Consider the following 13,722-nt stretch of genomic DNA (forward strand, 5'->3'; position numbering starts at 1 on the left):
ATCTGACCTGGGAACGTGGCTGGGATCTGACCTGGGAACGTGGCTGGGATCTGACCTGGGAACGTGGCTGGGAACTGACCTGGGAACATGGCTGGGATATGATCTGGGAGAAAGGCTGGGATATGATCTGGGAGAAAGGCTGGGATATGATCTGGGAGAAAGGCTGGGATATGATCCAGGAACATGGCTAGGATATGATCCAGGAACGGCTGGGATCTGACCTGGGAACATGGCTGGGATCTGACCTGGGAACACGGCTGGGATCTGACCTGGGAACACGGCTGGGATCTGACCTGGGAACACGGCTGGGATCTGACCTGGGAACACGGCTGGGATATGATCCGGGAACACGGCTGGGATCTGACCTGGGAACACGGCTGGGATCTGATCCGGGAACACAGCTGGGACCTGACCTGGGAACACGGCTGAGAACTGACCTGGGAACATGGCTGGTATCTGACCTGGGAACATGGCTGGGATCTGACCTGGGAACATGGCTGGGATCTGACCTGGGAACATGGCTGGGATCTGACCTGGGAACACGGCTGGGATATGATCCGGGAACACGGCTGGGATATGATCCAGGAACACGGCTGGGATCTAACCTGGGAACATGGCTGGGATCTAACCTGGGAACACGGCTGGGATCTGACCTGGGAACACGGCTGGGATATGATCTGGGAACACGGCTGGGATCTGACCTGCGAACACGGCTGGGATCTGATCTGGGAACACGGCTGGGACCTGACCTGGGAACGTGGCTGAGAACTGACCTGGGAACATGGCTGGGATCTGACCTGGGAACATGGCTGAGATCTGACCTGGGAACATGGCTGGGATCTGACCTGGGAACATGGCTGGGATCTGACCTGGGAACATGGCTGGGATCTGATCTGGGAACATGGCTGGGATATGATCCGGGAACACGGCTGGGATATGATCCGGGATCACGGCTGGCATCTAACCTGGGAACACGGCTGGGATCTGACCTGGGAACACGGCTGGGATATGATCTGGGAACACGGCTGGGATCTGACATGGGAACACAGCTGGGATCTGATCCGGGAACACAGCTGGGACCTGACCAGGGAACGGCTGGGATCTGACCTGGGAACACGGCTGGGATATGATCCGGGAACATGGCTGGGATCTGACCTGGGAACACGGCTGGGATCTGATCCGGGAACACAGCTGGGACCTGACCTGGGAACATGGCTGGGATCTGACCTGGGAACATGGCTAGGATCTGACTTGGGAACATGGCTGGAATTGTAACTAGAGGACACAGGTTTAAGGTGAGGGGAGAGATATTTCACAGGAAATTGAGGGGTAAGTATTTGCGCAGATGGAGGTGAGTAAATGGAACGAGCTACTGGGAGAGGTGGTTGAGCCAGGTGCTATTGGAATGTTAAAGAAAAGATTGGACTGATGAATGTGTAGGATGAGTTTAGAGGGACATGGGCCAAATGCAGGCAGGTGGGACTAGTGTGGGTGGGGCATTAGGCTCAGCATGGGCAGGATTGGCCAAAGGGCCTGTTTCCATGCTGTATGAGTCTGCAACTCTGATCTTAATCTCTGAATAAAAGTAGGAAACAACTATCCATCGGGGGGGGGGTTCGGTCTATGCCAGTCTCAGGTGATCACTAGCAACCAATGGCAATTAACATCGATTGGGCATTAGCACCTAGGCAATCTCTGCAAGCACCAGTAACCACACAGAGAGCCCCCACCTTAAACCTGTGTCCTCTAGTTACAATTCCCCTCACGGAAGTGAAAATATCAAGCTGCAAGCACTGTTTTAGTCATTACACGAGGCTGACGAATGTCAATGTCAGCTCAAAAAGCTGGCCCCAGTATTCCCCTCACAGCCTCCACCACTCTCATCCTATCCCACTTCATGTGCACGATATAAACAGCCAATTTTTTGCACAAAGAAGTCTCTTTCTTACATTTTGATGTATTTCTGCTACAATTTGAGGCCTTTCCTGTGAACCCTTTCCTATGGATACAGTCCACAAAAAAAGGTCAGGAGTTCCCCAGTGCTGACCTCTTGACTGGGGAACCTGCTCCTGAACCATTGGTACAAGTGTCCCCCACCATGAACCGCAGACAACAGTGAGCTGTTTTACTGGGCTAAACCGACGTTTGTGGAGAGGGGGTGTAACCCGACCTTGATGCCTTCGCTTCCTCCAGATTTCAAATTATATGAAGGCAGTGAATGAAATCTACAAGCAGGTGAACTTTGCAGGAATCCGTCACCTCAATTTCAAGGTGAAGAAATTAGTGGTAAGTACAATTGTTTGGGCAACTACAGAGACAACCAGATGATTCATTTCTCCTTGTGACAAGAGGAGTCCGTTTAAGGAATTCAGTACGGCCTTGCTGTCATGTTTTGTGATTATTACAATAGGTTGATGGCTTTTCCTTTTAAACACACTGGACGCATTGCCTCTAACACTGCACATTGATGAGCATTGATCTCTAAAGGTCGAGGGTGGATGTTGGAAATCTGAAAGGAAAAGGTGGAAATGCAGTGGGCAAGGCAGCATCTGTGGGGAAACCGAACTGAGGTTTCGAGCTGATGGCCTTTCATCTGCATTGGACCCTGTTTCCAGGAGCATCAACCTTGTTATGGCTTTGTTTTAGTTTTGAGCATGCTCAGAAATATATATCAACTAGTAATGATGGCTTACATGCCCCTCACAGTGACTGCATAACTACTCAAATTCAATCTTATTATCTTCCATCTTTACTTATACAAACAGATGAAACAGGGTTTCCCCAGACCATGGTGCATACGTATATGCACAGAACATAATAATCACATCTAGACATAAAAAATGAATACTATTTTAGATTAATTTCCTTGTTTCATTCACAAGAGACACAAGGTTCCTGGGTACCATTCCAATCTCACAGCCTGTGGACGAAGATATTTCCCAGCCTGGTAGTCCTGATTTTGATGGTCCTGTATCTCCTTCCTGATGGTTGTCGGTCAAAGATCCTGATGTGTTGGATGGAAAGGGTCCTCAATAATTCTCTGAGTCCCATTTAAACAATGCTCCTGGTGAATCACAGACATTTAAGTCCAGAGATTTAGATCACAACAGAAGGAGGAGGTATGACCTATGGAAAACCACCTCCTGGGCAAAGTGGAGTTTTCGGACAAAAATGGAAACAACAAAGGATTTCCAACAACTGTGGCAGGGCCTAACTGACATATTCTGCTACAAAACCAAATCTGGTGCAGTAGGAGATCGCAAAGCTTCGCTCCCAGATGAACTCAATGCCTTCTACACCTGATTCAACCAGAAGAAGAAGGAAGAATCACTTTTGCACACCTCCCCCCATGTCCCCTAATGATCTTCTCCTGTCCGTATCTGAGGATGACGTGTGGGCTGCCTTCAGGAGAGTGAATCCGAGGAAAGCATCCAGTCCAGATGGAGTACCTGGCTAAATATTAATAACTTGTGCTGACCAACTTGCCAAATCATTCACAGATATCTCACTCCAGCAGGTGTCACTTGTACCGGTGTCCAAGAAGAGTGTGGTAACTTGCCTCAATGATTATTGACCAGTGGCACATTACACCGACAGTGATTCAGTGCTTTGAAAGGCAAGTGTGGAAAGCACATCAGCTCCTGTCTGAGTGGCAGCATGATCCATTCCAATCCACCTATCGTAGCAACAGGTCTGGGGCAGTTGCCAACTCATTGGCTCTATGCAAAGCCCTAGAACATCAGGAAGCTCTTTATTTTTTTTTAAATTTTTTATTTATCACACTATAAACCACATTGATCAAGATACATACATTTTCCTTTTCAAATATATACAATGTCATTTTCTCCCCCCCCCTTCCCATCCCACCCTCCCTACCTCCCCTCCCATTCATTTAAAGTTCAGAATCTAAGATACATTAACCCCGTCAAACAATGTTGTCACTCAATAAAAATAAACAAGAATTTCCACTGAGTCAATTCTTTTCATTCCCTTCTACTTCTGTTATTTTAGGTGGTAGATGTCCCCAGTAGGTTTTCTCTATTGTGTTTCATGTATGGCTCCCATATTTGTTCAAATATTGTAATATTATTTCTTAAATTATATCTTTTTTTTTCTAATGGAATACATTTATTCATTTCTATATACCATTGTTGTATTCTCAAGTTATCTTCTAATTTCCAGGCTGACATAATACATTTTTTTGCTACAGCTAGGGCTATCCTAACAAATCTTTTTTGTGCACCATCCAAATCAAGTCCAAATTCTTTGCTTTTTATGTTACTTAGGAGGAAGATCTCTGGGTTTTTTGGTATATTACTTTTTGTGATTTTATTTAAAACTTGGTTTAGATCTTCCCAAAATTTTTTCACTTTCTCACATGTCCAGATTGCATGAATTATTGTTCCCATTTCCTTTTTACAGCGAAAACATCTGTCAGATACTGTTGGGTCCCATTTATTTAAATTTTGAGGTGTAATGTATAGCCTGTGTATCCAGTTATATTGTATCATACGTAACCTCGTATTTATTGTATTTCTCATAGTTCCTGAGCATAACTTCTCCCATGTTTCCTTCTTTATCTTTATGTTTAGATCTTGTTCCCATTTTTGTTTAGTTTTACTATTTGTTTCCTCGTTCTCCTTTTCTTGTAGTTTAATATACATATTTGTTATAAATTTTTTGATTATCATTGTGTCTGTAATCACATATTCAAAATTACTTCCCTCTGGTAACCTCAGACTGCTTCCCAATTTGTCCTTCAAATAGGATTTCAGTTGGTAGTATGCCAACACTGTATCGTGAGTTATATTATATTTATCCTTCATTTGTTCAAAGGATAATAATTTATTTCCTGAAAAGCAATTTTCTATTCTTTTGATCCCTTTTTTCTCCCATTCTCTAAAGGAAAGGTTATCTATTGTAAAAGGGATTAGCTGATTTTGCTTCAGAATTAGTTTTGGTAGTTGGTAATTTGTTTTACTCCTTTCTACATAAATCTTCTTCCAAATATTGAGCAGATGATGTAATACTGGAGAATTCCTACGTTGTACCAATTTTTCATCCCATTTACATAATATATGTTCGGGTATCTTCTCCCCTATTTTATCTAGTTCTAATCTAGTCCAATCTGGCTTTTCCCTTGTTTGTTAAAAATCTGATAGGTATCTTAATTGTGCGGCTCTATAATAATTTTTAAAGTTTGGCAGTTGTAAGCCTCCTTGTTTATACCATTCTGTTAATTTATCTAGTGCTATCCTCGGTTTCCCCCCATTCCATAAAAATTTCCTTATTATTTTCTTTAACTCCTTGAAGAATTTCTCCGTCAAGTGTATTGGCAATGCCTGAAATAGGTATTGTATCCTTGGGAAAATGTTCATTTTAATACAGTTTATCCTTTCTGTTAGTGTTAGTGGTAAGTCTTTCCAATGCTCTAAGTCGTCCTGTAATTTTTTCATTAGTGGATAATAATTGAGTTTATATAGATGGCTGAGGTTTTTATTTATTTGAATACCTAGGTATCGTATTGCTTGTATTTGCCATCTGAATGGTGATTCTTTCTTAAATTTTGAGAAATCCGCATTATTCATTGGCATTGCTTCACTTTTATTTGCGTTAATCTTGTATCCCGACACTTCTCCATATTCCTTCAATTTCTTATGTAATTCTTTTATTGATATTTCTGGTTCTGTTAAGTATACTATAACATAATCTGCAAATAAACTGATTTTATATTCCTTGTCTTTTATTTTTATCCCTTTTATTTTATTTTCTGTTCTTATCAGTTCTGCTAGTGGTTTTATGGCTAACGCGAACAATAGTGGGTATCCCTGCCTTGTTGATCTGCTTAATTTAAATTGTTATTTTATATATCCATTTACTGTCACTTTCGCCAATGGCCCCTTATATAATGCTTTAATCCAATTAATATATTTCTCTGGTAAACTGAATTTTTGAAGTACTTTGAATAAATAATTCCATTCTACTCTGTCAAAGGCCTTCTCTGCGTCTAAAGCCACTGCTACTGTTGGAGCTTTATTTCCTTCTACTGCATGAATTAAGTTAATAAATATGCAAATATTGCCTGTTGTTCGTCTTTTTTTAATAAATCCAGTTTGGTCCAGATTTACTATTTTTGGTACATAGTCGGCTAATCTGTTTGCTAATAGTTTAGCTATTATCTTATAATCTGTGTTAAGTAAAGATATTGGTCGAAATGACGCTGGTGCGAGTGGATCTTTCCCTGTCTTTGGTATTACTGTAATTATTGCTGTTTTGCATGAATCTGGTAAGCTTTGTGTTTTATCAATCTGGTTGATTACTTCCAGGAGGGGAGGAATTAAAATATCTTTAAATGTTTTATAGAATTCTATTGGGAATCCATCCTCTCCTGGTGTTTTATTATTCGGTAGTTTTTTTATTATCTCTTGTATTTCTACTATTTCAAATGGTTCTGTTAATTTATTTTGTTCCTCTATTTGTAATTTCGGTAGTTCAATTTTAGTTAAAAATTCATCTATTTTGTCTTCTTTCCCTTCGTTTTCAGTTTGGTATAATTGTTCGTAGAATTCTCTGAAGTTTTCATTAATCTCCGTTGGATTATATGTGATTTGTTTGTCTTTTTTCCTTGATGCCAATACCATTCTCTTAGTTTGTTCTGTCTTAAGCTGCCATGCTAGAATTTTGTACGTTTTTTCTCCTAGTTCATAATATTTCTGTTTTGTCTTCATTATGTTCTTCTCCACCTTATATGTTTGTAGTGTTTCATATTTTATTTTTTTATCTGTAAATTCTCTTCTTTTAGTTGTATCTTCCTTCACTGCTAATTCTTTTTCTATATTTGCTATTTCCCTTTCCAACTGCTCTGTTTCCTGATTATAGTCCTTCTTCATCTTGGTTACATAACTTATTATTTGCCCTCTGATGAACGCTTTCATTGCGTCCCACAGTATAAACTTATCTTTCACTGATTCCGTATTTATTTCAAAGTACATTTTAATTTGTCTTTCAATAAATTCTTTAAAATCCTGCCTTTTAAGTAGCATGGAGTTTAATCTCTATCTATACATTCTTGGAGGGATGTCCTCTAACTCTATTGTCAATATCAGGGGTGAGTGGTCCGATAATATTCTAGCTTTATATTCTATTTTTCTAACTCTGTCTTGCATGCGAGCTGATAACAGGAATAGGTCTATTCTTGAGTATGTTTTATGTCTACCTGAATAATATGAATATTCCTTTTCCTTTGGGTGTTTCCTCCATATATCCAAAAGTTGCATTTCTTGCATCGATTTAATTATAAATTTGGTTACTTTGTTCTTTCTGTTAATTTTTTTCCCAGTTTTATCCATGTTTGAATCCAAATTAAGGTTGAAATCCCCTCCTATTAGTATGTTCCCTTGCGTGTCTGCTATCTTCAAAAAAAATCTTGCATAAATTTTTGATCTTCTTCGTTAGGTGAATATACATTGAGTAAATTCCAAAACTCCGAATATATCTGACATTTTATCATTACATATCTCCCTGCTGGATCTATTATTTCCTCTTCTATTTTAATTGGTACATTTTTACTGATTAATATAGCTACTCCTCAAGCTTTTGAATTATATGACGCTGCTGTTACATGTCCTATCCAATCCCTCTTTAATTTCTTGTGCTCCATTTCAGTTAAGTGTGTTTCTTGCATGAATGCTATATTAATTTTTTCTTTTTTCAATAAATTTAGCAGTTTCTTCCTTTTGATTTGGTTATGTATTCCGTTAATATTTAAAGTCATATAGTTCAACATAGCCATTTCATACTTTGTTTATCTTTCCTTTCTGTTTCCTCATCATCACCTTTCCTTCTTATCCATTTCAGCTTTATTGTTTTGAACACTTTATAAGACAACATTTCTAAAATATCAAACATTTCCCTTATTCTCCTATCTAAAATTTCTTTAACCCCACTATCCCCTCCCCTTCCTGAGTTGCCCTTTATCCCTTGTCGGGCAACCACATGTCCCCTCTCCATTTGCATTTGTGAATTCAATCGCAAGCATCAACTGATTTTGCAGTGACCATAACTCCTCCCCACCCAGACCCCCCCCAGAAAAGATTCCAATTTTCATATACAACAAAGGTCACTCTCTTAATTCCATCCTTACTTCCTCTCTTCCCTTTCTTTCCCTTATTAATTCTTATCTATACTCTATATATTTTCCTTTAAATACGCATGCACTCATGTACACACATATATACATACACACACATATATATATATATATATATATACACACCCATATACACACATACATATAGTTCGTGGTCATTTTTGCTCTCGTTACATGTCTTCATCTCTCTGTCTGTTTTGTAGTTGTTCTGCAAATTTTCGTGCTTCTTCTGGATCCGAGAATAGTCTGTTTTGTTTCCCTGGAATAACTATTTTAAGTACCGCTGGGTACTTTAGCATAAATTTATGTCCTTTTTTCCATAGGAGGAGTTCAAAACTTATGTCTGGATAGAAAAAATTTTTTTGACCTTTGTATTCCAGTGGCTTTTTGTCTTCTCTTATTTTCTTCATTGCTTTCTCCAATATATTTTCTCTCGTTGTATATCTTAGGAATTTTACTAAAATGGATCTTGGTTTTTGTTGTGGCTGTGGTTTAGGGGCTAATGTTCTATGTGCCCTTTCTATTTCCATTTCTTCCTGAAATTCTGGTCTTCCTAGGACCCTGGGGATCCAATCTTTTATAAATTCTCTCATATTCTTGCCTTCTTCATCTTCCTTAAGGCCCACTATCTTTATATTATTTCTTCTATTATAATTTTCCATTATATCTATCTTCTGAGCTAACAGCTCTTGTGTCTCTTTAACTTTTTTATCAGATTCTTCTAATTTCTTTTTTAAGTCCTCTACTTCCATTTCTACGGCTGTTTCTCGTTCTTCCACCTTGTCCACTCTTTTTCCTATATCTGACATGACCATCTCTAATCTATTCATTTTTTCTTCTGTATTTTTAATTCTTCTTTTTATTTCACTAAATTCTTGTGATTACCATTCTTTTACTGATTCCATATATTCTTTAAAAAAAAATATCCATTGTCTTGCCTTTCCCTTCTTCTTCCATTTCTCTGTGTTCTTCTTCTTCTTCTTCCTCTGGGTTGGTCATCTGTTGTTTCCTTGATTTCTTTTTATTCTCTTCTTTCTTGTTCTCGTTGTTTTCTATGTTCTCTTCTTGCTGCTGTGCTGTGGCTGTCATTCTCAGCTGTGGAGATCGACTCCTCAGCTGGTTCCCCCTCCCGTCAGTGTTGTTTTTTGTCTTGCGCGGTTGCGCACTTTTGCTTGGCTCCGCGAGCCATTTTTGTAGTCCCGAGCTCGGGACTTCGACTGACCTGAGGGAGCGGGCTTCTCTCTCCACAGCGGGCCTCCTCGGACAGGTAAGGCCTTCACCTTCTTCTTCCGATGTCTTTTCTTCTTCTCTTCTTCCTGTTGCTTTCAACTTTTCTTTCTTCGCTGCCATTTTCTTCCCACCTTTACTTTCACTTTATTTTAATTTTTGTGTTTGTGCCTTTGTGTTTTCTGTGTTTTTTTTTAAACTTTTCCGGAGAGGGCTGGAGTTCCCCGACCGGCCACTACTCCATCACGTGACTCCTCCCAGGAAGCTCTTTATTGACTACAGTTTGGCATTTAACACCATCACCTCATCAAAACTGATCAACAAACTCCAAACTTAGGACTCAACACTGAAACTCCTCTCTATCACCCTCTCTGCCTCTCAAATGTTCATCCAGTTCCAGCTCCCTAACTCAGTTTGTCAGGTGCTGCAGCTGGATGCACCTAAATGTAGATTTCCCCACATCCCACAATCGGAGCAATCCACTGCTCTTAGCTGACTCCATTACCTACTCCTAATTTAATTAAAGGATTAATTTCTAAAATATATAAAATTGAAAATTGAACTTCCCTTCGCCGTGGCTCCCACCAGACCTCACCTCGCCTTCCAGCTCCACGCCATTGTTCCCGCCAGGCCTCACCTCACCTTGACTGGGCCGAAGACTCACTGCCAACCCTCCGAAGGCCGCCTCACCAAAGCCACACTGCTGACCTGCCAAAGTCTGCCTCGCCAAAGCCTCACCGCCTTGCCGCCAAATGCCGTCTTGACGAACCCTCACCGCTGACTCGCTGAAGGCTACCTCACCAAAGCCTCACCGCCAACCCATGGAAGGCCGCTCAGTATCTCGCGCCTGCTCAGTACCTCATGTATTTATTCTGAAAATAAATTTGAAATCTGAATCTGAATATCATCAATAAAGGAATATCACAGTGACATTCAGAATTTGGACTGTAGAAATGGGGGCAGTATGGTTGGCATAGCAGTTAGGTCAATACTGTTACAGCACCAATGATCAGGTCGGGTTCGAAACCTGCGCTGTCTGTGTAGAGTTTGTACACTCTCCCCGTATCTGCGTGGGTTTTCCCTGGGTGCTCTGGTTTCCTCCCACCATTCAAAGCATGCTGGGGGTGTTGGTTAATTGGGTGTAAATTGGGCATCACAGACTTGTGGGCCAAAATGACCGATTACCGTGCTGTATGTCTAAATTTTAAAAATTTAATTTTAAAAAATTACATGTGCTGCCCAGTAAATTGGGAAGCTGAGTCCTCCACTAATCTTACAGTTTTGCAATAATGTTTTTCGAACCCTTAGAGAGTTCCCATTCCAAATAAATGAGGAAATTATCTTATCCAGCAAAGTGAAAAAATATTTTGGAAGAAATAAAGGAAAATTTGAAACAAGTAAAGGGATCTTGGTAATATGTTCACTTTGACTACATTTATTCTCCCCATTAGTGACAGGGGCAAATTGCTCCATCTCTGAAAATCTGATTTCACCTGGTCAGTAAGAGAAGTAAATATTTTTATTAGGAAATTGGAGAATGTGTGTGTGATGTTTACACCCTGATCGACTAGCTGAAAAAGTCTGATTGATTAAGTTGTAGAGCAACTCTGTTGACGGGGTAACATTCAATCTTTTGAAAATTAAATTTATAGCCTCAAAAAGAGCCCAACTCCTCCAGAACGGAGGGGGTGTTTCTCTGCTGTTACACACAGCAGCAAGTCATCAACATACAGTGAAACTATCTTTTTGAGTCTATTTTAGACAATGCCTTTAAAGGCAGGGGAAGACTGTAACATAAATGACAATGGTTTGATTGTGATGGTAAAAATAACAGGAGATGGGGATATCCTTGGTGAGCACCATGTTCCAAACCAAAATAGTAAGCGTGAGTATTGTTTGTGTGACTGGGTGCTTGTGGTGCGATGTATAGATGACGAATCCAAGAAATAAATTTGTTACCAAATCCAAATTTCTTGAATACTGCTAAAAGGTACTTCCATTCTACCCCATAAAAGGCTTTCTCAGCATCTAACGAAATTACAACTTTCGGAGACTTTGTCGAGTATTTAGAGTAGATAATTTTGTATGAATGTTAAATGACAGGTGACATTGTTTTATGAAACAGTTCTGCACTTCAGATATGATCTTTGGTAACACTCCTTAGCTAACACTTTGACATCAGCATTTTTGAAAAAATTTTTTTATTTTTCACACTATAAACCATATTGATCAAGATACATACATTTTCCTTCTTGAATATATACAGTGTCGTTTTCTCCCCCCTTCCCTCCTCCCCTCCCTACCTCCCCTCCCATTTATTTAAAGTTCAGAATATAAGATACATTAAACTCGTCAAACAATGTTGTCACTCAATAAAAATAAACAAGAAATTCCACTGAGTCAGTTCTTTTCATTCTCTTTCCTTCTGTCATTTTAGGTGGTAGATGTCCCCGGTAGGTTTTCTCTTTTATGTTTCATGTATATGGCTCCCATATTTGTTCAAATATTGTAATGTTATTTCTTAAATTATATGTTATTTTTTCTAATGGAATACATTTATTCATTTCTATATACCATTGTTGTATTCTCAAGTTATCTTCTAATTTCCAGGCTGACATAATACATTTTTTTGCTACAGCTAGGGCTATCCTAACAAATCTTTTTTGTGCACCATCCAAATCAAGTCCAAATTCTTTGTTTTTTATGTTACTTAGGAGGAAGATCTCTGGGTTTTTTGGTATATTGCTTTTGTGATTTTATTTAATATCTGGTTTAGATCTTCCCAAAATGTTATCACTTTTTCACATGTCCAAATTGCATGAATTGTTGTTCCCATTTCCTTTTTACAACGAAAACATCTGTCAGATACTGATGGGTCCCATTTATTTAACTTTTGAGGTGAAATATATAGCCTGTGTATCCAGTTATATTGTATCATACGTAACCTCGTATTTATTGTATTTCTCATAGTTCCTGAGCATAACTTCTCCCATGTTTCCTTCTTTATCTTTATGTTTAGATCTTGTTCCCATTTTTGTTTAGTTTTACCATTTGTTTCCTCATTCTCCTTTTCTTGTAGTTTAATATACATGTTTGTTACAAATTTTTTGATTATCATTGTGTCTGTAATCACATATTCAAAATTACTTCCCTCTGGTAACCTCAGACTGCTTCCCAATTTGTCCTTCAAATAGGATTTCAGTTGGTAGTATGCCAACACTGTATCGTGAGTTATATTATATTTATCCTTCATTTGTTCAAAGGATAATAATTTATTTCCCGAAAAGCTATTTTCTATTCTTTTGATCCTTTTTTTCTCCCATTCTCTAAAGGAAAGGTTATCTATTGTAAAAGGGATTAACTGATTTTGCGTCAGTATTAGATTTGGTAGTTGGTAGTTTATGTTATTCCTTTCTACATGAATCTTCTTCTAAATATTGAGCAGATGATGTAATACTGGAGAATTCCTATGTTGTACCAATTTTTTATCCCATTTATATAATATATGTTCAGGTATCTTCTCCCCTATTTTATCTAGTTCTAATCTAGTCCAATCTGGCTTTTCCCTTGTTTGATAAAAACCTGATAGGTATCTTAATTGTGCGGCTCCAATTTCCATAAAAATTTCCTTATTATTTTCTTTAACACCTTGAAGAATTTCTCTGTCAAGTGTATTGGCAATGCCTGAAATAGGTATTGTATCCTTGGGAAAATGTTCATTTTAATACAGTTTATCTATTAGTGTTAGTGGTAAGTCTTTCCAATGCTCTAAGTCGTCTTGTAATTTTTTCATTAGTGGATTATAATTGAGTTTTTTTCTAGATGGCCGAGGTTTTTATTTATTTGTATACCTAAGTATCGCATTGCTTGCGTTTGCCATCTGAATGGTGATTCTTTCTTAAATTTTGAGAAATCCGCGTTATTCATTGGCATTGCTTCACTTTTATTTGTGTTAATCTTGTACCCCGACACTTCTCCATATTCCTTCAATTTCTTATGTAATTCTTTTATTGATATTTCTGGTTCTGTTAAGTATACTATAACATGATCTGCAAATAAACTGATTTTATATTCCTTGTCTTTTATTTTTATCCTTTTTATTTTATTTTCTGTTCTTATCAGTTCTGCCAGTGGTTCTATGGCTAACGCAAACAATAAGGGCGATAGTGGGCATCCCTGCCTTGTTGATCTGCTTAAGTTAAATTGTTTTCATATATATCCATTTACTGTCACTTTCGCCAATGGCCCCTTATATAATGCTTTAATCCAATTAATATATTTCTCAGGTAAGCTGAATTTTTGTAGTACTTTGAATAAATAATTCATTTCTACTTTGTCAAAGGCCT

General features: G+C 38.7%; 1 protein-coding gene across 10 annotated transcripts in view; it reads left to right on the forward strand.

The window, feature by feature from the left end:
• LOC138758885 (disintegrin and metalloproteinase domain-containing protein 10) overlaps positions 1-13,722 on the forward strand; it is a 97,365-nt gene that overhangs the window by 41,195 nt on the left and 42,448 nt on the right. For all 10 annotated transcript variants that reach the window (XM_069928424.1, XM_069928425.1, XM_069928426.1 and 7 more), the window contains one exon: positions 2,194-2,286. In XM_069928424.1, coding sequence (XP_069784525.1) covers positions 2,194-2,286 — 93 coding nt within the window. The remainder of the gene's footprint in view (positions 1-2,193; positions 2,287-13,722) is intronic.

The sequence above is a fragment of the Narcine bancroftii genome, chromosome 3 (assembly GCF_036971445.1).
Source record: "Narcine bancroftii isolate sNarBan1 chromosome 3, sNarBan1.hap1, whole genome shotgun sequence".
NCBI lineage: Eukaryota > Metazoa > Chordata > Chondrichthyes > Torpediniformes > Narcinidae > Narcine > Narcine bancroftii.